The sequence below is a fragment of the Nomascus leucogenys genome, chromosome 12 (assembly GCF_006542625.1).
Source record: "Nomascus leucogenys isolate Asia chromosome 12, Asia_NLE_v1, whole genome shotgun sequence".
Classification (NCBI taxonomy): Eukaryota; Metazoa; Chordata; class Mammalia; order Primates; family Hylobatidae; genus Nomascus; species Nomascus leucogenys.
In genome coordinates this window covers 67,292,338-67,315,371 of record NC_044392.1, presented here as the reverse complement: position 1 = coordinate 67,315,371, position 23,034 = coordinate 67,292,338, and the positions used below count along the sequence as shown (strand labels likewise).

Here is a 23,034-nt window from a genome sequence, read left to right as displayed (position 1 = left end):
GGAAACAAGGACAAAGACCTTGAGGGAGAAGTGTTCTTGGCACATTCAAGTAGTGCCTGGAGAGCAGCAGGTCTAAAGCAGAGTGAATGAAGAGGCGGGTGATAGGAGATGAGGTCAGATGATAAGGAGTCTTGTGGCCATTATAAAAAGGACTGCCACTCACACTCTGAGATAGAAAAGCTATTGGAGGTTTTGAGCAGAGGAGTAAAATTATCTGACTTGTGGCTGCTAGATAGGGAATAGACAATCTGTAGGAGTAACAAAGGGGACAGGGACACAAATAAATAGATAAAAGGCTGTTTTCAGTAATCCAGGGTTTTGAGCCTGAGTAACTGAAAGAATGGTGCTCTCATTTGTTGAGATGAGAAAGACAAGAGGAACAAATTGGGAGCTTGGGTGTTAGACGTTTTAAATTTGAGATCCCTATTTAACATCCAGCGGGACATGTCATGTAGGCAATTGGATAGATCAACTAGAGTCCAGTGGGGAGATCTGGGCAGGAGATAGAAGTTTGAAAATTATTACATCATCAGCATACAGGTAGTAATTAAAGCCATGAGACTTGAATAAATAACTAGAGGGAACACGTAGAAATGGAAAAGGACCAGAGACTGAGGTGGGGACACCCCAGTGTGTTAGAGGTCGGAGAGATTGGGAAGAAGAACTAGCAAAGAAACCACCAGTGTGATTGGAGGAGCAAAGCAAAGCAGAGTCCTGTCCTGAAAACCAAATGAAGAAACGGCCTCAGAAAGGCAGGAATAAGCACCTGCGTCACGCGCTGCTGGAGTGGGTCTCAGAAAATGAGGACTGAGGATTGAGCCTTGGAATTTGCAGTATAGAGACTATTGATGACTTTGGCAGGCACTTTGGTAGAATGCCCTTAGACTAAAGCCTTTTGAGTGTGGGTTAAAGAGAGTTTGGAAGGAGAAAAATTGGAGACAGTGAGTATAAACAATTCTTACGAGGGTTTTTGCTGTAAAAAAGAAACAGAAAGATGGGGTCACAAGTAAAGAGGATTTGGAGTAGGGCAGGTTTTGTTCATTTTTAAGATGGAAGATGATATAGCATATTTGAGTACTGATAGTATTGGCTCAACAAGAGGGAAAAACTGATCATCCAGAAAAGGGACTGTTGCTAGAACAGCGCCCTTGGATTGTTGGAGGGAGGAAGGCAGAGAACATGGCCACTGACACAGGTAGAGGAGAAATTGAAGCATATAGAAGTTCTTTTCCAATTGCTCCTGATTTCTTAGTAAAATAGGAGACAAGGTGCTCATCGAAGAGCAAGGACAGGGAAGATGGAGGAAGGAGTTTGAAGAAAGGCGAAGGTGTGCAGAAGTCCTCGCAGAGAGTGAGCGTGAATGGAATGGGGAAATGCAGGATTGCCTGTCAGCAGCCTTGAGGACACTTAATGATTAAAAATGAAAGTTCATTGATATCATTGAAATATCTGAGAAAAATACACATAGAAAACTAAAGAAAACATTACCTCCCTATATATCAACTTCATGTTTTTAATAGCTGTAACTTAGAAAGCAACATCTGGCTGGGCGCAGTGGCTCACGCCTGTAATCCCAGTAATTTGGGAGGCTGAGGCAGGAGGATCACTCTACAAAAAATACAAAAATCAGGCATGGTGATGCACACCTGTGGTTCCAGCTACTTGGGAGGCTAAGGGGAAGATTGCTTGAGCCTGGGAAGTAGAGGTTACAGTGAGCCAAGATTGCACCACTATACTCCAGCCTGGGTGACAGAGCAAGCCCCTGTCTCAAAAAAAAAAAAAAAAAAAAAATCAATTCTTGATTAAAACCACACATCTTCCTATAACTTAGTCTTCCTGTGCTGTCTTCTCATAAACCATGGTTTCCTGACTTCTTTATTTTCTGCTTTCTTGGGATTAAACCAATTTTGCTATACTATTTTTGGTGTCTCAGGTAACTGTTTTTCTAGTGGAGTAAGATTTAGGGTAAAATAAGAAAATGAGCAGCAAAACTTAGTAGAAGAAAATAATTTGATCATTCCTTCTCATGAACTTTTTATGGATATTCCCTTTCTTGCCCTTTCTCTTCCCTTTTCTCTCTCTACTTAAACTCACATATTGAAGAGCTTGAAAGTAGATCATCTAATGTTTTATATTATCTCCATAAATTTAATTCTGACAATCTGGAGTTTATATTTAAAGAGAAAGACTTTTGTAATTCATAAAAATAAGCAGACATTACCTAATTCCAAATACATAAAAGTATTTTTTGAGAGAATCAAACCCTCAGTAGCTTTTTTCTCTTTGAAATTGTTCAAATGTCATTGAAAAAGGGGAAATTCTAACACATTCATACACTTGCACATACTGAATATGTACTGAATAGAAAAACATTTTAACTACTGATGTAAAAAGTAAATTAGTTTTATCAAGGTATATTTAAATATATGTCAAATATGTAAAACTACATTACTTCAGAGCTGAAAAGAATGTTGGAAGTTGTCTAATCCAGTGATTTTTTTTTTAGACTACTTAGCTACAAAATCCTTTGCTCAAATATATTATGAGGCCAGGCACGGTGGCTTATGCCTGTAATCCCACACTTTGGGAGGCCAAGGCAGGTGGGTCACTTCAGCCCAGGAGTTCACGACCAGCCTGGGCAACATGGTGAAACCCTGTCTCTATCAAAAAATAAATTAAAAAATTACCAGGCATGGTGGTGCGCCTGTAATCCCAGCTACTCAGGAGTCTGAGGTGGGAGGATCCCTTAAGCCCAAGAAGCTGAGGTTGCAGTGAGCCAAGATCATGCCACTGCATTCCAGGCTGGGTGACAGAGCAAGACCTGTCTCAAAAATAAAGCAAATGTATTATGAATCCTAGTATATAAAATTTTACTCTATATCCCCTCTAACTTAGGTAAGATAAGAATAGATCTTCCATTGAGCACACTCCCCTACCTACTTCCAGAAGTCCCTAAAGGAGATCATGAAACCAGTTTTAAAAGTGTTGGTGTAATCCAAGTTCTCACTGTACAGATGAGGAAACCGAGTAACAGAGCAATTGCGTGACTTTACTCAGTATCTTTGTCCATAACGAAAATGTAAATAGCTGCTGGAGGGCTTCATTCTACTATTCTGTGCTTTTGTCTATCTTTAAATTTTTCATGATATAAATTGTTTTAAATTTACTTGAGAAACAAGAGTACAGCAGATCCTTAGTCTCAAGTTTAAATCCTAGTTTTAATATTTTCTGAGCAGAAGATCTGTGACATAGATTGTATAATTCTTCTGAAGCACCAATTATATACCATAAGGCCAGAATTTATGAAGAAGACAGCTGGTAAGTCAGCCTAACCACCTACCGTAAACTTTATTGCATAGTTCTTTACAACTCATCAAATACCCACAACTCTTGTAAAAGAATGAAACTCAGTCTGAAAAGTGCTAATAAAGAAAAAAGATATTTTGAGAGAGAAAGTGTATACTCTGCTGGCATTTGGGAATCTGGTGGCAAAGCAGATCTAGGGGTGATATAAGTCTCTTGAATAGCAAGGTTCTGACGTGTTCATATTCCAAAAGGAAGGAAATTATCATTTGTGAAAATGATTTCACGAATGTTACTGTCTCTCAATTCTTAAAACAACTCTGTAATGTAAATATTATCCATATTTTTGAGTGAGGATATCGAGACTAAGAGGTTAAGGAATTAATTCTTCCAGGGTCCCAGGATGCAGTCATTCATTCAGTACCTGTGTATTGATTGCCTGCCACATGCCAAGACTTAACAAGCTAGAAAAGACCAGCCCCTGCTCTGAAGGGATTCACTGATTATGTGGGAGGCAGGCACACAGCATACAGTGTCACTGGGGCACACAGGATAGGATCCCTAGCCACAGTTCTTTGAAAGCCAGGGAAATCTTTACTGAGAAGGGGACACTGAGCTAAGTTTAGGGGATGACTAGGAATTTACTAAGCCCAGGAGGTAGGTAGGGACACCCCAGGAGAGAAAACAGTGTGCACAAGTTTATGCCATCGTTACAGGGCATTGAGTATTTAAGAAATGTCAAGTAGGTAATGTTGTCGTTTTATGAGGTCGTTTTTCACATATTCTTAACATTACTATAAAGCAATCAAATTAAAGTAATCCCATCTCTTTTTCTATACTTGATCCACATTAAGTGATTTCAGATGAGGGATGTAAAAGCCTTTTCAGAACAAAAGGGGTAATAGAACAAAAACTGGCACATGGCAAGCACTCAGTGATTATTTATTCCACAAGACTGAGTTGTCCAGGGAGGTAAGAGAGCTGCCAAGCCCCAGCTAAGATTTTGGATTCTAAATTTGCTTTACTATCAGTCCCCATAGTCAGTGAATTTTCTCCATAATGCTTAGTTGCCCCAGTAACAGAGCAGTTAGTATAGATGGCTGATATTATCAAGGGTTGCAGTTCTTCGGCTTTTTTGAGACTGCAGAACAAGGGGTGCCAAATTGAAGGTGTTGCTTAAAGAGTTGTGGCTATGGAATCAGGCTGGAAGGGAGAATGGAGCCAGAGGGGAATAGAAAGGGAAGGAGACGATGTTTGGGAGTTCTGAGGGTTGGAAAACAGGTCTAAGACATAGAGGGGATAGAGACACTGTAATCAGGTCACCTGTGAAGGAAACTGGCATTTTAAAAGGTAAGAATTTTTAGACATGCAGGCATGAGTCAGCCGTTAGTGATTAATGACCATGACTATAGGCTCCATTCTTTTTTTTTTTTTTTTTTTTTTTTTGTGACGGAGTCTCGCTGTTGCCCAGGCTGGAGTGCAGTGGCACGATCTCGGCTCACTGCAGGCTCCGCCCCCCCGCCATTCTCCTGCCTCAGCCTCCCGAGTAGCTGGGACTACAGGCACCCGCCACCTCACCCGGCTGATTTTTTGTATTTTTAGTAGAGACGGGGTTTCACCATGCTAGCCAGGATGGTCTCGATCTCCTCACCTCGTGATCCACCCTCCTCGGCCTCCCAAAGTGCTGGGATTACAGGCGTGAGCCACCGCGCCCGGCCTATAGGCTCCATTCTTTGTGTTTCTTCTGTATATTAGTTTTTCCCATGAAATATTTAATGCAGGGTTTTGTTTTTTTTTTCCACAAAGCTATTTTACATTATATGAAAATACAGGCCGGGTGTGGTGGCTCACGCCCAATCCCAACACTTTGGGAGGCCAAGGTGGATGGATCACCTGAGGCCAGGAATTCAAGACCAGCCTGGCCAACATGGCGAAACCCTGTCTCTACTAAAAATACAAAAATTAGCCAGGCGTGGTGACGGGCACCCTGTAATCCCAGCTACTCAGGAGGCTGAGGCAGGAGAATCACTTGAACCCTGGAGGCGGAGGCTACAGTGAGCCCAGAGCGCACCATTGCACTCCAGCCTGGGAAACAAGAGCAAAACTCTGTCTCAAAAAAGAAAAAAGAAAGAAAAAAGAAAATACAGCTGTTGGTAATTGAAGAAGCAGGTCTAGGCCAGACTGCAAATTCTAAGGGATTTGAGTTTTGTGCCGAAGGAGCTATGGAAGGGTTTTAAATAAGAGAGTAACATGTTCAGAGGCAAGTTTCAGAAAGACCACAGTGACAGTAGCATGGAGTAGAGATTGGCAGACCAGCAAGGAGACCCTTGCAGTCAGCCAGGAGAAAGGTACAAAGGCCAAAACTCAAGTAATTAGTGGAGATGGAGAAGAGATGATGAATAGGAAAAATACTAAATGAGGATCTGAGATTTGGAAATTGATTGGACATGGGAAAATGTTACTAGGAAGGAGGCAGAGGTGATATCCATAATTCTAGTTTTGGTGACTTTGTGGATTGCAACGACATTTACAGAGAGAATACAAGAAGAAAACAGTTTTGGGAAAGATGAATTTAGTTGGGGATATATTGAGTTTCATGTACTTGTAGGACAAATACTTGAAAGCGTCTCAATAGGATATTTAAGTCTAGAATTTAGGAGATCCTAGGCTGGAAATAGTCAATAAATGCAATAGATTTAATAGCAATCGTAATGTCTCTACCCCAAGAATCCTAGTAGCCTGAGAACTCCATTAAGAATAACAGGGTAAGAATTTAAGAATTGCCATAAAGCAGGTCAGCTGCATGATTCCTTCAACTACCTCCCTGTTTTATCTCTGGTCACCAAGGGATAGTTTCTAGGAAGATGTGGTTTTCCTCTGCAATATCAGCCTCAAAAGGTTAGGGATTGGCTGGGCATGGCGGCTCACACCTGTAATCCCAGCACTTTGGTAGGTCAAGGTGGAAGGATCACTTGAGACCAGGAGTTAGAGACTAGCCTGGGCAAAATAATGAGACCCTGTCTCTAAAAAAAAAAATGTTTTTAAAAGGTTAGGGATGTTTTCTAATAAAAATCCCTATGTTAAAAAGGAAACACAATAGGATCACTAGTCAACAATAATTTATGGTACGTTTTAAAATAACTGAAAGAGTCTGGGTGCCATGGCTCACATCTGCCATCCCAGCACTTTGGGAGGCTGAGGCAGATGGATTGCTTGAACCCAGGAGTTCGAGACCAGCCTGGACAACATAGGGAGACCCCCGTCTCTACAAAAAAAATTTAAAGTCTCTACTAAATGTAAAAAAAAAGCCAGGCATGGTTCTGTGTGCCTATAGTCCCCACTAACTGGGGGGCTAAGGCAGAAGGATTGCCTGAGCTGGAGAAGTGGAGGCTGCAGTGAGCCATGATTGCGCCACTGCACTCCAACCTGGGCGACAAAGCGAGACCCTGTCTCAAAATAAATAAGTAAAAAATAAAAGAGTATAATTGGACTGTTTGTAAGAAGGGATAAATGCTTGAGGTGATGGATACCCCATTTACCCTAATGTGATTATTATGCATTGCATGCCTGTATCAAAATATCTCATGTAACCCATAAATGTATATATATACCTACTATGTATCTACAAAAATAAAAAAAAAATTTTTTTCTGAGACGGAGTCTCGCTCTGTCACCCAGGCTGGAGTGCAGTGGCGCAATCTCGGCTCACTGCAACCTCTGCCTCCCGGGTTCAAGTGATTCTCCTGCCTCAGCCCCCTGCATAGCTGGGACTACAGATGCATGCCACCACACCCGGCTAATTTTTGTATTTTTAGTAGAGACTGGGTTTCACCATGTTGGCCAGGCTAGTCTCGAACTCCTGACCTCAGGTGATCCACCCGCCTTGGCCTCCCAAAGAGCTGAGATTACAGGCGTGAGCCACTGCACCCAGCCAAAAATTTTTAAAGAAAAAAAAACTGTTAGAAATTAAACTTACCCCTCCTTGCTTCTCAGCTTTTATGTGGAATAGGAGTTTGAATTAACAAATGAAAATAGATCCATTACTACTCCCAGAGAATCCAATCCAAAAAACAAATCTAAACAACTGGGCCTCTCTGTAGACTCTCCCTGGGCAGGTGAACTGTTTACAGAGATGAAGGTAGAAGATAAAACCATGGATACTATTTGAGCACAGGCTCTGAAGCAGGAGGCACGAGGCATTCTCCTCCCAGCCTTATTCAAAAGGGCTTGGCACTGCCTTCCTCAGCTGAAAGATGCCTCCTGAGTTGACAGTTAGAGCAACCCTCCCTTGACCAGTGCTGGGTTCGCACTGACAGAGGCCTCTCTTTTTAGGACTCTATGGAGACAAAGCCCTTTTCTTGTTATGTAAAAAAAAAACCTTTTTCTCTTATGAATTTTATTCAAGTTTTGAAAAGATGCTTATATGTTATTTGCTGATATTTATTACTTTCACTCTCAAAGGGGTAACATCACCAAGCAGTTTATGCCAAGGCTTACTAAGCTCACCAATCAATAACAGTATTGTAAACTTTGAGGCTTCCCCACAACTCCAGTTCGTAAATGTTTATTTACAGGCCTCCGTCCACTTCAATGTCTATACCAATTGCTGGTGAATCTGAATCTTTGCAAGAAGATAGAAAAGGTGGAGAGACTCTCAAAGTGCATCTTGGAATAGCAGGTATGAATGTGTGGCTTACTGGATTTTTAATTTCTGAGAGACTACTTGATGCCCTAAAAATTCCCAAAGCCCTTCCAGATTTAAAATTGTGTGGGTATTTGACTTGAAACAGGCCAATAAGAATCAGCAGTTTTAATTATGTAATTCTTGGTTGATCCAGTGCTTTATTTTGTCTGAAGTATTGTGCTCTGACAGATTAAAAACTAGATGTTACAGTGACACTCCCCTCACTGTATGCATCTACTCCCCACAGGTACAACAGAATACTACAGGATTTTTTCCATTTTTCCCATTCCATTACTTTGCAACTTCTGCAGTGCAACTTCTGCCTCTCGGGTGTCGCTCCTCTTCATGAATCGCTTTCCCTCTGTCAGTGGTTCTCAAGCCCTAGTGTGCATCAGAGTCACCTGGAGGGCTTGTGAAAACACAAGTTGCCGGCGGCAGCAGCCAGAGTGTTTGATTCAGTAGATCTGGGTTAGAGCCTGAAGTTTTGTATTACTAAGGCATTCCCACAAGTCGCTGATGCTGCTAGTCCCTGACCACACCTTGAGATCCACATTTCCAGACACACTTCTGGCAGCAGTCAGAATCTGCTCCGGAAGTAAAAGCATGGTGGGGATAATGTCAAGGTTGCAGGAGGAAAAGGACTTAGGAGCTTCCTTCTTTCTTCAGTATTATGTGAACAGGATGTATTGTTTGAAAGAAGGGAAAGGTGAAGTGATATAATTAACCCTTTCACTGCCTTTTAAAATATGCAAATATTTGGTTTCTTATAAATAGTGGTGACTCTGAAATTTCCTGTTTTGGATCAGTGGATCTTTTGGGAACTTGTAACCATTCCATTAGCTCCTTCTCTTCAGCATGTAAAATATTCGGAATTCTTTCTCATATTGAAAAAATGAAAACAAAAACTCCTTAGCCCTACATCCTTCTCTATCTACTGCACTCCCTTAGGCTCCAGCAGGCTGGCGCATGTGCTCACATGCTCTCTCTCTTCCCCCACTCCACCCCAAATGTATAGAGAGACCTCTCTCTCTGTCTGTGTGTGTGTGTGTGTGTGTGTGTGTGTGTGTGTGTGTAGAGAGAGAGAAAGAGATCAGCAAGAGATGATATATGTACCACACACTTCTTATAGCCAAACTTCTAGAAAGAATATACTGTCCATTTATTCCTAAACACATTAGCAATCTGGCTTCCATCATCTGCCCTCTCTTGCTGCTATCCCTAGATACATGATTGTCAAGTCCTGTGGACATTTGTTCTGGTCTCATCTGATGGCCAGTAATTCATTCTTGATGCTTTCTCTTCCCTTGGCTCCTACCTCTCTGACCTTTCCTTTTCTAGCTTCTTAGAGGCTTCTTCATCTTCCTCCAATTTCCCTTTACATATTGATGTTCCACAGGGTTTGGTCCCCTCACTTCCTTGAGCAATACCATCTATACCCTTGGCTTTATCTATCACATAAATGTAAATGTGATTATGTGATGTAAATGTGATCAAATGCTTTGGGGAAAGGTCCACTTCATACCAAATGTAACACTGAAATCCATCTGTTTCTCTTTCTACCCAGCCAGAGTCTAACTAAGTTTTTCATGATCGGGTCTTATTTATCTCTATCCCCAGCAGAAGGCCTGGGACACAGTAGATATTGAGTGACTGTTGAATAGGCATCCTCAGGTGTCTCTAATTCCGCATATCTGGCACAAGTCTTCCTACCTTTTCCTCCTGTCTTTTCTACCTCAGTTTTCCTGACACAAACTTCTGCTTTCTTATTGAGTCCTGCTATTTGTGCCTATGAAACATCTCTCACTCTCAGCTGGATTATTATGAAAACCTTCACTCTTATGCCCCCTGTTTATCCTGTTGCCAAAGTGTTCTTCCCAAAATGTAGATTTGATCATGTCACACCCTTTCTTAAAGCCACTGAACTGTTTTCTTCTTTAAACTTATAGAAGGTTCTTCATCAACAGGCATCTACTCATCTTTCTAGCCTCTTTTCCCTCAGTTATTATACTCCACTACCCTATATGCCAACTTTACCAAATGATCTGCTTCCCTGCAAAGAAGGCATGCTCTTCCCGGTGCCTTTCCTTGCTCATCTAGCTCAGGAGTTCCCATACATTGCTCAAGTCCTGGGGTTAACCTCCTCTGTGAAGTCTTTCCCCCATTACCAGGTTGTGTCAGATGCACTGTCTTTTGGAGCTCTTAATAGCTGCTTTTTGGTGCTTGTATTTTTGTACTTACCACATAGTATAAGTTTTGCTTCTACCTCTAAACTCTAAGCATGTATTGTGTCTTATTTATTTTGTACTTCCTATACCTTGTACAGTATTAGGCACCTGACTTGGTAAAATATTAATAAATATTGATTGAATGAATAAATTTTGAAAACCAGAAGATATGTGGATGACTTAAGATCTGGGCCAAACCCAGAAGTAAAGAGCGCTGCATAACTCGATATGAACCAACTTTTTGAGTTCAGATTTTGCTGAATGTTTGCATTTGGACCACTGTAGAGATGCTTGGGCCACTTATACTGTGTCCAGAAATGAGAAACCTTTGCAGAAGGACCAGGTTACTCCAGTGTTTTCCTTGTTTTGCAGCATTTGTTGGTCCAACTGCATGCAGTATCATTTATAGAATAGCTGCTATAATAGCTATGTTACTCAGTTGCTTTCCTTCTGCTTCTAAGTTAAAAACAGTTCTTGTTTCCAAATATGATTTTGTCCTAGGGAAAATGGTCACAGTTCTGCATTCTCTGGAAGAAGCCTGGTTCTGAAAATATATAATTGGCACCTGGAACATACACATGATCAGAAACTATTAGAAATGGCTTTGACACTGCCTTTTGTACATTTACTTTGAATCTGAATACTATGATCACCTTCTTAAGAACTTTTATTCTCAGTACTACATCCCATGCTGTGTTGATTTAAGCCACAGACATTGCCCAAATTATAGCCTAGCACTAGCAACACTAACATTAAAGTAATAGAGTACTCTTTAGCTTGCTGTTGTGATGGATTTTTAAGGAAGCAGTATTTCCTTAGAAACCACACTAAAACCTACCAATTTTGTGAACATTTATAAGAATACATCTGAGTCATTTTTATTAAGAGAAATACTGAACACTAAAACTGTAGCAGTTTAAAGATAGAGTGCTGTTAAATGTTTTGAAAAACAGGAGTTTATTGCATAGACTGAACTAATAAAGGACCGAAATAAATTTTTTAATGTTATGAAAAATATAATTCTTTAGCGAACTAAGGTATTTAAATACTCTGTATATCTTGCAATACAGTTATTTCCATTGTACTGACTTAAAAGGATGTCCCTCATTTTGTAACTTACTGTTTTGATAATGAACTTGCGGAGTTTATAAAGTCTGCAGATTAGAATACAAACTGACCATTAACTTTTTGGCAATAAGAATGACATCATGTTATGACATATTACAGATCTTTCAGCAAAGAGTGCCTCTGTTCCAGATGAACTTGGTGCCTGTGGACATTCTAGAACATCAAGCTATGCAAGCCAGCAGTCAAAAGTATCAGGTAGAGGCTGACAGTGAAGTTGAATTCCTTATTGTTTCAAAGGGACTTGAAACTGCTGTGGTGTGGGGGAACGATGTCAGATTGCAGAGTGTTTGATATGAGTATTATATCCAAGGTGATTTTCTCTGACAGGGTATAGCACGTGTCACTCCCGGTCATCTAGTTTCTCTGAGCTCTGCCACAGGAGAAATACCTCAGTGGGAAGCACATCAACAGGAGTTGAAAGTATTCTAGAGCCATGTGATGAAATTGAGCAGAAAATCGCTGAGCCAAATCTTGATACAGTTGATAAAGAAGATACAGCTTCAGAAAAACTCAGCAGGTATCCTTTTAGTTTAAAGAATAAATTTTAATTTTTAAAAAACTTTGTTTTCATAACATGATAAAAAGGAAAAAATGTAATTCTTTTCAAAGATGCCCAGTGAAACAAGATTCTGTAGAATCTCAGCTGAAGCGAGTTGATGACACCAGGGTGGATGCAGATGACATTGTAGAGAAAATATTACAAAGTCAAGACTTCAGCCTAGATTCCAGTGCGGAAGGTGTGTAGATAACTGTTAAGCATAGATTCCTGCAATCCAGGTTTTTGTAATCTGTGTAGTCAGCAGTAAAGAGGCTCAGAACATCATGATACTGACTGTTGCATATTTGTATAGTAAATTTCATGCCCATAAAAATCTCAAGATAACTTTATAGCTCATTTATTAATGAGAATGAATTTTGAATTTAGAAAAAGAACAAATTTTAGTTAAAAGTTATCAATTTTAAATAAAACATTTATTGTGTTTTTAATTATGCCTTGATGTCTATAACGTTTGTATACCTAATGATAGGTATCTACATCTGCTTTGGTTATAAGTGCTTTAAGCCACTGTTGTAATTTGGAGGTGGTCTTAGAACAATAGTGAATAATGGAATCCTTCATTCCCTCCTTAGAATTTTCACTGAAACTGAAAATTTGTATGCTACCAATTTGAAAGGTATAATTATTCATGTTGATGTGAATAGAAAGCACTTAACAATGGACTTATTTTCATTATGTAGCTGGGTGTAAAGAGAAATAATTAAACCTTACTTTGGAAATTTGTAGGAAGAGCTATCTCCATTACTCAGTTACAAGAAAAAGAGGTTTAGAAACATTGACGAGAAATAACCTTTAGAGTATCTTTTAAATTGCCAATTTTAAAACATGTATGTCACTTTGGTTTTTAGGTTGTTTATTTCTCTAATAAACTGAATTGTAAAATATGAATTATTACAATATCAATACTATTTGACAATAGTCTAATAATTGTACATGTAATAAACATTTTAAATGTGTATTGCAGAAGAAGGACTAAGGCTATTTGTGGGTCCTGGGGGAAGTACAACCTTTGGCAGTCATCATCTTCCAAATAGGTAAGTAGTACAAATAGTGTCTTATTAAAATATAGACTAATTTTTTTTAAAAAAATCATGAGTAGAGTATGATGGTTGCAAAGTTTGTATTAGCTGAAGCTAGGAAACACAGATAGTAGTAGTTACATGAGAAGAGTTACAGCTCTTAGTGTAGCTCTCAGTTTCCTTAATTCTGGGTATGTTTGACATTATATTTTATAAATTAGTTTTTAATTTCCTTAGCAGTATTTTTAAAGTGTATTAGTCAAGGACCAGTAGACCGTTGGGAAGGCTGCAATATAAAAGGACATTTAGAAAAGAGTTCTTAGTCTTTTAAAACATTAATTTTTTATTAATTTATTTTCTAGAGACAGGGCTGTTGCCCAGGCTGGAGTGCAGTGGTGCAGTCATAGGTCACTGTAGCCTCAAACTCCTGAGCTCAGGTGATCCTCCTGCCTTAGCCTCTTGAGTAGCTGGAACCATAGGCATGCACCACTGTGCATCGCTCGTCTGATATTTTAGGAAGAGCAAAGCAAAATTACATTTTCAGTCAATGGTCTTATCTTTTCTGAACAGTTACACAGCCACTGAGCAACTTAAGCTGCTGTTAACCTTTCTTGTATTCTCCTTTTCTCCACCCCACTGCCATACATATTAAAACCATCATTCTCAGCAAACTATCGCAAGGACAAAAAACCAAACACCGCATGTTCTCAATCATAGGTGGGAATTGAACAATGAGAACACATGGAGACACGAAGGGGAACATCACACACCGTGGCCTGTTGTGGGGTGGGGGGAGGGGGGAGGGACAGCATTAGGAGATATAGCTAATGTTAAATGACGAGTTAATGGGTGCAGCACACCAACATGGCACATGTAAACATATGTAACTAACCTGCACGTTGTGCACATGTACCCTAAAACTTAAAGTATAATAATAAAAAAAAAGAAAAGTTCTGAAAAACCAAATACCATTTTGCTAGTTATTCAGATGCAGATGAAGAAAAGTCACCTGCCAAACTTACCACTGATTATCAGCACTGCAGCAGATAATAGTAAGCACAGACACCGAGGACAGTATAGGAATTCTAATCACTCCCTTGCTCCTTAACAACCTGCTCCCCACACTTCTGTGCACCCCTAATTCCATTCCATGTCATATTTATGTAGAGTCCCTGCACAACTACAGAGTGAGTCACAGTTGCAGGGGGGGAGCCCCTTGGACCAAGACAGTTATTGCATTATCTCGTGGTCTAAACCTAAAAGAATTTTGCATTCATTTATTTTACTAATACTCATTTTAATGAGTACCTCCTATTTGTCCAGCACATTACAAGGCTCAAAAATAGACTAACAGCAAAAACCTACATCAACGATTAACTACAATCAGATATCATAAGTAGGTAAGAGAGAGACATATAAAGCTACTTTCAGGGAGTAATGTGAAAAAGGATTTACAGAAGATGTAACACTATTGAGATCTTTGATTGACTCATCTGCTTATTAAATTCAGTAACTTTTTCTTGGGCCAATTTGTGGGTAAGGATGCAAGTAGAAAAGACCCAGCTCTTACCCTCTGCTGGCTTATGGTCTAGTACGTGGGGCTGGCAGGCTATAGCCCGTAGGCCAAATTGGCCCATTGCCTGTATTTATAAAGTTTCATTGGAACACAACCATGCCTGTTTATTTGTATAGTGTTTACGGCTGCTTTGACGCTACAGTAGCAGAGCTGAGTGGTGCAGCAGAGACTCTGTGGCCCATAAAGCTAAAATATTTACCATCTGACTCTTTTTTACAGATGAGATGGACAAACTAAAAATTGTAACATTATAATAAATACTGTAATAGAGAGAAGTAGAGGGAAGTTTGAGAGAACAGAAACAGGACCTCAGAGTTCACACTTGAAGAGAGACTTTGGGAGACTAAAGAATAAGTGGGGGGCTTATAAGGTGAATATGATGAATACAAATACTCCTGGTAACAAATAGAATGAGTTTATAAGTACAGTAATTATAATATATAATTATATCATAATAAACATATAGCAACTATAGGTAGCATTGAGCATTTATTAGTTATGTGCCAGGCACAGGTACATATATATTTTTTATTCAATTCTTATGTAGTAGTATCTTTCTGTGCTCACAACATACTACAATTAGTTTGGTGTTTTTTTAATAGAAACAAAGATACAAAGAAATAATTTTAGGCTGGACGTGGTGGCTCACACCTGTAATCCCAGCACTTTGGAAGGCTGAGGCGGGTGGATCACTTGAGATCAGGAGTTCAAGACCAGCCTGGCCAACATGGCAAAATCCCATCTCTATTAAAAATACAAAAATTAGCCGGGCCTTAAGACTAGTAAGTGGTAAAACCAAGATTAAAACTCATGTCTCTTTGAGTCCAAATCCCATCGTACTTAACCAGTATATCTTACTGGCTCATTAATAATATAACATAGTTCAGGTTCTTCTGAGGAGGGGGCATTGTGAAAGGGTATTTAGGGGCATGAGGTTGGCAGGCATCTCTGAGCTAGGTTGTAAAGGGCCTCACTTGCCATAACAAAGTTTCTTCTTCTCATGTGCACAGTGGGGAGCCATTGGCCATCTTTGCAGGGAAGTGACCTATCAGATTGGCATTTTAGAAAAATAACTGGCCATAATTTGAAGGGTAGATCAGAGCAAGGAAAGACCAGTAGCAGGGGGAACCAGGTATAAAAGTAACATTTATGAGGACAGTGGTATGAATGATGGAGAGAACATGTGTTTTTGAGTTAGAGACTTGGGTTCACATCCTAGCCAGACCACTTTTGGGGCCTGAGTAAATCACTTAACTTCAATAGAACTTTAGTTACCTCTGCTGAAAAGTAGGAATAACCATGCCTATCTCATGGAATAATTTTAAAGGGTGAATGACATAATATACTCAGTAAGCCCTGGCTTTATTAATTTAGGTAGAGGAACAGCAGAAAATATAGTTCCAACCAAATGGAATTTTTTTTTCTAAGAGATAGGGTCTCACCCTGTCACCCAGGCTGGAGTGCAGCGGCACAATCTCGGCTCACTGCAGCCTTCAACCCTGGGCTCAGCCTGCTGAGTAGCTAGGACTACAGGCGTGCACCACCATGCCCAGCCTTTTTTTTTTTTTTTTATAGAGACAGAGTCTCACTGTGTGGCCTAGGCTGGTCTCAAACTCCTGGCCTCAAGTGATCCTCCACTCCAGCCTCTCAAAGTGCTGGGATTACAGGCATGAGCCATTGTGCCAAGCCTTCAACCAAAAGGAATTTAAATAGTAAATGGTCAAAAGCATGGGCTGTCTTATCAGACTGCCTGGGGTCAAGTCCTAGCTCTTCTACTATTGATTGATACTGTTGACCTCTGTAAGTCTCAGTTTCCTTGCCTATAAAATGAGAGTGATAAATAAGATACTGAACTCATAGAATGTAAGATTAAATTAGATGACTTATGTAACGTTGTTTGGTTTTCATTTTTGAAAGACAAGGTCTCACTCTGTTGCCCAGGCTGGGGCGCAGTGATGTGATCACAGCTCACTGCAGCCTCCAATTCCTTCACTCAAGCGAACCTCCTGCCTCAGCCCCTGAGTAGCTAGGACTACAGGTGTGAGCCACCATGCCCAGCTTTTCCTTTTTAACTTTTTATGGAGACAAGGTCTTTCTATGTTGCCCAGGATACAGCCTGGCCCACTTGGGTTTTCTTGCTGGGACCAGCGTGCACCTGCCTGCTTGCCTTTAGAGACATTAAATTTTTTCTGACAAGAAGTCTGCCTGTATTTTTATTTTATTCTTCTGTATGTGATTTGTCTTTCATATCTGGCTGCTTTTAAGATTTTCTCTTTATTACTGGTTTTTAGCACTTTGGCTATGATGTGCCTTGATATGTTTTTCCTTGTGTTTATTCTGCCTGGGGTTCATCAAGCTTTTTGGATCTATGGGTTTACAGTTTTCATCAAATTTGGAATTCTCCAGCCATTATTTTCCCCAACCCCTCCTTCTGTTATTCAGATCTACAAATTCTAGTCCCTAGCCCCGCCGAGCTTTGATCTCTGACTCCTCCACTCAGAGAGACCAGCAGGCTGTGTTTGGGGTCTTCCTCTCTGCACTGCAGGCTCGGAAGATCCTGAAGGAAACTGCTTCAGGCAGCTAGCTGGGGCAGTTGTCGGGCTCTCTTCATTTATTTCTTGTTTCTTGGGACCACAGTCCTGCACTGCCTGTTGTCTAGTATGTGCAAACTGTCATTTCACTTATTCTATCCGGTTTTCTAATTATATAAGGCAGGAGGGAAAGTCTGGTTCCTGTTACTTCATCATGGCCAGAGGCAGAACATAATTAAAAGGGCATCTAAAAGCCAGTGTGCCGTGCTGCCCACCATGGTTTCTTCAAATTCTGATTTTCTGTAGGTATGAATGGGTGCTCACTGGAATTCTGTTGAGGAAGTTCCTATTTCTTCTGTAGAATGAATCTGTGAGAACAGGAGTTTCTGGGCAATCAACTGAGAAGTCCAGCCAAGTCCGTGGTGGGCTAGTAATCACTACCTTACTTCTGTTATTTAGAATTTCCTCTTAAAATGCCATTAAGGGGAGACACTAGTCATGGTGGTTGCTTCTGGGCTTACTAAACTCAGGCACACTCAGGGTAAAATGACAAGTAGTAGGGTATACCCTAACATCTTGACAAATTGGGAAATGGGTACCTGATGATAACTTCAGGCAGTAATAGGCCAGGCATGGTGGCTCATGCCTGTAATCCAGCACTTTGGAAGGCTGAGTTAGGAGGATTGCTTGAGCCCAGGAGTTCTGGTTGCAGAGAGCTTCAGTCACGCCACTGCACTTCCGTCTGGGCAACAGAATGAGACCCTGCCATGAAAATGCCACAATATTATGACACCTGAAGACCATCATCAACTCAGTGCGAGTCCTGATGCACTGCCAGAGTCAACATATGCTCTTGGATGAGACCTATTTTAGAATGAATAGATAAACATGTTTGAAGAGCATTTCCTGCCACCGTTTGTCGATAGGTCAAGAATTGGGGAATTCTAATAGATTATTGTGGGAATAAGTGTGAGAGAATCAGGATCTAGGCTAATCCAATGTTTTAATGATAAACATTTGATATTTCACATAGTTTCTATCCGTGATGCCTTTAAACCTTGTGGAAATCAAATCTAGTAGAAAAATACCCAGTGCCCCATCTCTCCAGGGGCAAGGTTACTTGGAACAGTTTCAAACACTACAGCTCAAAATTTTGAAGTTTTTTTCCACTGCTGTTTTAGGGTGGGGTCTGGAGCTTATGAACAAGTTGTGATCAAACGCTAGAAGTCAAGCCGGTGAAAACATTTCCTTGTGGATTTAAGATGTGAGTAGTTGATGTATCAAGGCATTTTATTCAAGCACTTAATAGAAAATGAACCTCAACTATCAAGAGGAAAGCCAATGCTGGTTTCTTCTCTGGAAGGACCCACCGCCATCCTGTACCAACCACCAAAGGAGAACATCTGCATGGCAGTCTCCAGGCACTGTGCCACTGTGTGCCTTGGAAGCACCTGGCTTCTGTGGTCACTGCACATCATAATGAAAAGCCTGCTTTTTCATTCAGAACACCCCAGTGGAGAAAACAGCATTATTCACATCGGAGTATCATTTTAGCATTCAAGTGTAAAAATCTGTGATCAAGATGCTCAATAGATTTGGGCTCTATGGTTTGGTTTTTTTAGTTTGAGAGACAGTACATGAATATAACTTAAACCCTATAGATTTTGTCAAGATAGTTATAATTCCTGTTCTGGAAATCTTCCCTATTACACTACCTACAGCATTGTATAAAGTGTGGGTGTTCATGCTTTGGGAAAATGTTAGACTACAATTTAAACATGTGATGTGCTTATTCATAATTCTCAATGTATCAGTCATAAATGAAATAACAAGTGCATTTAAGTCTGAGATACGTGAATGGATATAATGCCATTATTATGCAGTATATATTGTTAATTGTCATTAATATTAGATGAGCTGCAGAACCAACCCCAAGCACTACATAAAAGACTCAAAATAAGTTTAACACTTACTGTGTCGGGCACCCTAACAGAAGAGCTATCTTAACTCATTGAATATTAAGATCTGCTAGTTTCAGGAGTCAAAATGTAGAAAAAGAGGAGAATTGTAATATGGTCAGAAACAGAGAAGCCTTTTCTATGTAAATTCAGACTTATCTGAGGCTAACAGTTTTCCGAAGTGGTGGTGGGTAGCAGCATGACAGCTGCTTGCCATGACTGATGCGGACTGGTAGGTTTCCATTTTAGCTCTCCGTAGGTACTGTTTTCTTCCCCACTGTGTCGAAAGTGATTTGTTTTGAGGCAAGAGTAGAATATAATATATATCAAATATAGCTTTTAAAATAAGAATACCTGGTCTGGATCCAGTTGAGCAGCACAGCAGATAAACCTTAGAGTTTTTCTGTTCTTACATGACAGTTTCCGTGTGGAAAGATCTAAACTTTCTTGGAATCACTATTAGTGAAGAAAAATGTAGAATTTGTATAACCGGTAATTCCCCAATTCTTACTTTCAAAGTCATATCCAAGAAAGACAATATGTCAGAATAGAATGACTTTGGTCTAGGTGTTTTCACGTTGGCAAAAATAAGGAGGCAACTATATTAATATCCAAATTTAAAGGTTTTAAAAATTTTGAATAGTTAATATTAGGACTTTTGTTGCTGTTTTTTATATTTCAAGGATTGAGTATTCTGCATTAATCCAATACTATTCTAACAAAGAGCTTCTGGAAGTTTTTAAAAGATGATACCCTGTTTTATATTTTGAATGTAGAGAGACTCTGAGAGAGAGAATGTTCTGAGTTATTATACTTTTTATTTTTTAAGATTTATTTTTAAGAATAAAACATTGATCTGAACATTTTAGCCTAACCAAGGGACTTAAGTGGTAAAGACTTGCATTCTGTCTTCACGTGAACTGATGCGTTCATTATATATTATGGGAAAAATCAAAGGAAGTTTTTTATAGAGATATAAAGATATTATTTAGAGAGATATTTATTGTGACATTTTTTAAAAACATATTTTTCTATTTTCAAAATATTATTTCTAGGCTATATTTTTATTGGTGCTGTGCAAATGATTTTGCAGTTTTGAAAATGATAAAACTAGATTGTAAGTGGGGTTCAGTAAGGACATTCATCAGACACGTAAGAGATGCTGCAATCAGGGTGATGCCCATCTTACTCATCCTTGGCTGCCCTTGGTCTGACACTTCTGTATACAAGACTGGTTCTCAGTATTTTAAATGGCACAGAATTCTTTTTAAAAAGTAGAGAGATTTTGAAAAGCATAAAAATCATGCCTTTATAATCTTAGCAGCCATCAGATACACCTTGATCTATGTAGTAGTAAATATAACAAATATTTTAATAAATGGAAACACTGATAAGGAAGAAGAAAGAACTAATGTCTATGTCTTCTGTAGTCAGCGAAAGTCTGGATCTATTTTGTTCTATTTTGCGTTCCATTGGCACACTTTGTGTTCAAATTTCAGTGCAGTCCTTTCAAAATACTTGCTAAGGATTGCCTAAGTGTCTGCCTTACTTTCTGATTTTCCTTTTCTGAGAGCATGGTTAAGAAAATCTTAACCATATAGCTGTTGAAAAAATCTGTTTATTAAATAACAAGTTCACTTCTGTTTATGTTTTGAGTTTAGAAAATTTGACTTGAAAATTTAGATTATTAATAAATTTATTTTTAAATATTAAAGTCAAATTTCAAATCACCCAGTGGTGAAGAATTTGCAGATGTATACAATACTTTTTCTAATTATATCTTTTCTATCTCCATGCCTGGCTTTTTCTAATTATATCCTAGAGAAAAAGACTAATGGTATTTCAAAGCTGTGTATTTGTGATGAGATAAAGAAGAGTCTTAAATATCTTGTTTGGGAGAATGCACAGGCTAGTTAGGAGACCCACCTCCTGTGCCCTGAGCTGCTGACTGAGACCCGACAGGTCATGAAGGCTAGTAAAGGGCAGAGAAGGCCCTGGGCCATCAGTTTACACTCGAATGGTTGACTCCCCTTTGTGGTGTTTTTGAAGGCTGCTTATACCAACAGCTAATGTGGATTAGTGCTTATGATCTTGAAAAAGTCTTGACCAAGAATCCTAAACTCCACCACTCCTCCCATTCCAGCTTAACACTATCAGAATAATATCCAAATTCCAGATTCTTTTTTCTTTTTTACTTTTTTTTTTTTTCCTTTTTTAAGAGAGACAGGGTCTTGCTCGGTCACCTAGGCTGGAGTGTAGTGACGCAATCGTTGCTTACTACAGCCTCCAACTCCCAGGCTCAAATGATCCTCCCACCTTGGCCTCCCAAAGTGCTAGGACCACAGGCGTGAGCCACTGTGCCCAGGCTAGTTTCTTTTCTATATGCTTTTTTTACAAAAGTGTGAGCCACAGAGGTTGACCACTTAGCCAATTTGTTGCTAGAAGGGAGAAAAAAATCTCCAACTAACCTCCAGACAAAACATACTCAAATTCAAACAGCAGTTAGTTTTAATTAACATACAGAAGTAATTTGAGACTTTCAGATTTCTATGCTGACTAGAACACTTTGCAGGCTGAAGCTGACATTATTATTAAATACTTCATTTAAGTACATACTCTGAAGTGTCAGGCTTCCAGTATATATAGCAACGCTCTGAGAGACAAACTGGGCTCATATGACGGGGTTGCATTTTATTTTCTTAACAGGTCTTTAAATTGGGCAGTTCTGAAATTCTGTTTGGTCAGTTCTAGATGGTACGTCATGTGAATACAACCAAGTACTGTAGTTGAAATTGTGTTATCCCACTACTCATATGTTGTCTTAGGTACTATGCATAATGTTAATAGCTGAGATATTAAAGAATTTGAAGTCTAAAATATAAAAGATGAATATACCTATATTAATCCTATGTTAAGATGCTCTGGAAATAAAGGCCTTATTCCCTTACATATGCGATTTTTTAAGATAATATATACACAGTATATTTTAAATGTTTGTGTGGGTGGTCTGTGTAGTTACTCCCCATATGACAAAGCTGACAAAATTTTTAATTGACACAATGTATTCTGCATTTTCAAATGTTTATCTTGTGTATATAGCAAAGAAATTATCTTACTGATACACGTTGACCAAATCCCATGGAGAAAAGACATTTAGATACATCTCATTTGAGGCTTCCCTTCCTCTCATGTGTTTGATTTTTTGGAAGGTGATACAGTGTGTGGGTAACCATGCAAATGTTTATGAATAACTTTATTGAAGTGATTCCATCAGTATTCTGTTCTAATACTTGGAGAATGACCTTCATATTTATATATTTTATTTCTTCGTTTCAACTATACAGTGATAATTCAGGAAATGTTTCCTTTTTTTTTTACAAAAACTAATTTTTTATTTGTAAAATGTTTGTAATAATGTAAAGGTGAACATGTTCAATAAAAATCATACATTAAAAGTTTAGATGTTCTTTATCTTTTAAAATATCAGTTAAGATTCCATCAGAAAATTGTGCCAAGGTAAGAAAACAGAAATGAAAGGACCAAAATAACTTATCCCTGAGGGTTTCTTTATTACAGGGAGCATGGGACAGATTTGGACGCCCTCAGTGGCAGATTTCTCTTTGAACCCTTGGGCAGCCCATGCAGTGGCTTGGACTTGGGCTTTGGGTGAGACAAACCTGAGGCTGAATACAAACTCCCCTCTGAACCTGGCCTCAAACTCCTGAGCTCAAGTGATCCTCCCACCTTGGCCTCCCAAAGTGCTAGGATTGCAGGTGTGAGCTCATGCACCTGGCCTGAACCTATTTTCTAATCTAGGATGGGCATAACACCAACACCGTATTGGGTTGTGATGAAAGACGTGGGCATTATTGTTAAGAGTATGCTACTTTCTAGGCACTCGGTGGTCCGTCAAGCCAAAATTTGCCTTTGTATAGCATCTATACACATACTAATTTCTCGTGTTGGACATACAGATGCTTATTAAATGTGCCACTATTAGTGTATACCCAAAAGAAAGGAAGTAAGTATATTGAAGAGATATCTGCACTTT

At 39.3% G+C, this 23,034-nt stretch overlaps 1 protein-coding gene across 2 annotated transcripts in view; it reads left to right on the top strand.

Annotated features, from left to right (window-relative positions):
• FAM102B (family with sequence similarity 102 member B) overlaps nt 1-22,443 on the top strand; it is a 77,937-nt gene extending 55,494 nt beyond the window's left edge. For both annotated transcript variants that reach the window (XM_030824964.1, XM_030824965.1), the window contains 6 exons: nt 7,878-7,981; nt 11,440-11,535; nt 11,668-11,857; nt 11,950-12,077; nt 12,864-12,933; nt 18,207-22,443. In XM_030824964.1, coding sequence (XP_030680824.1) covers nt 7,878-7,981; nt 11,440-11,535; nt 11,668-11,857; nt 11,950-12,077; nt 12,864-12,933; nt 18,207-18,249 — 631 coding nt within the window. In that variant the 3' untranslated portion in view covers nt 18,250-22,443. The remainder of the gene's footprint in view (nt 1-7,877; nt 7,982-11,439; nt 11,536-11,667; nt 11,858-11,949; nt 12,078-12,863; nt 12,934-18,206) is intronic.
• Nucleotides 22,444-23,034: the final 591 nt, after the last annotated feature.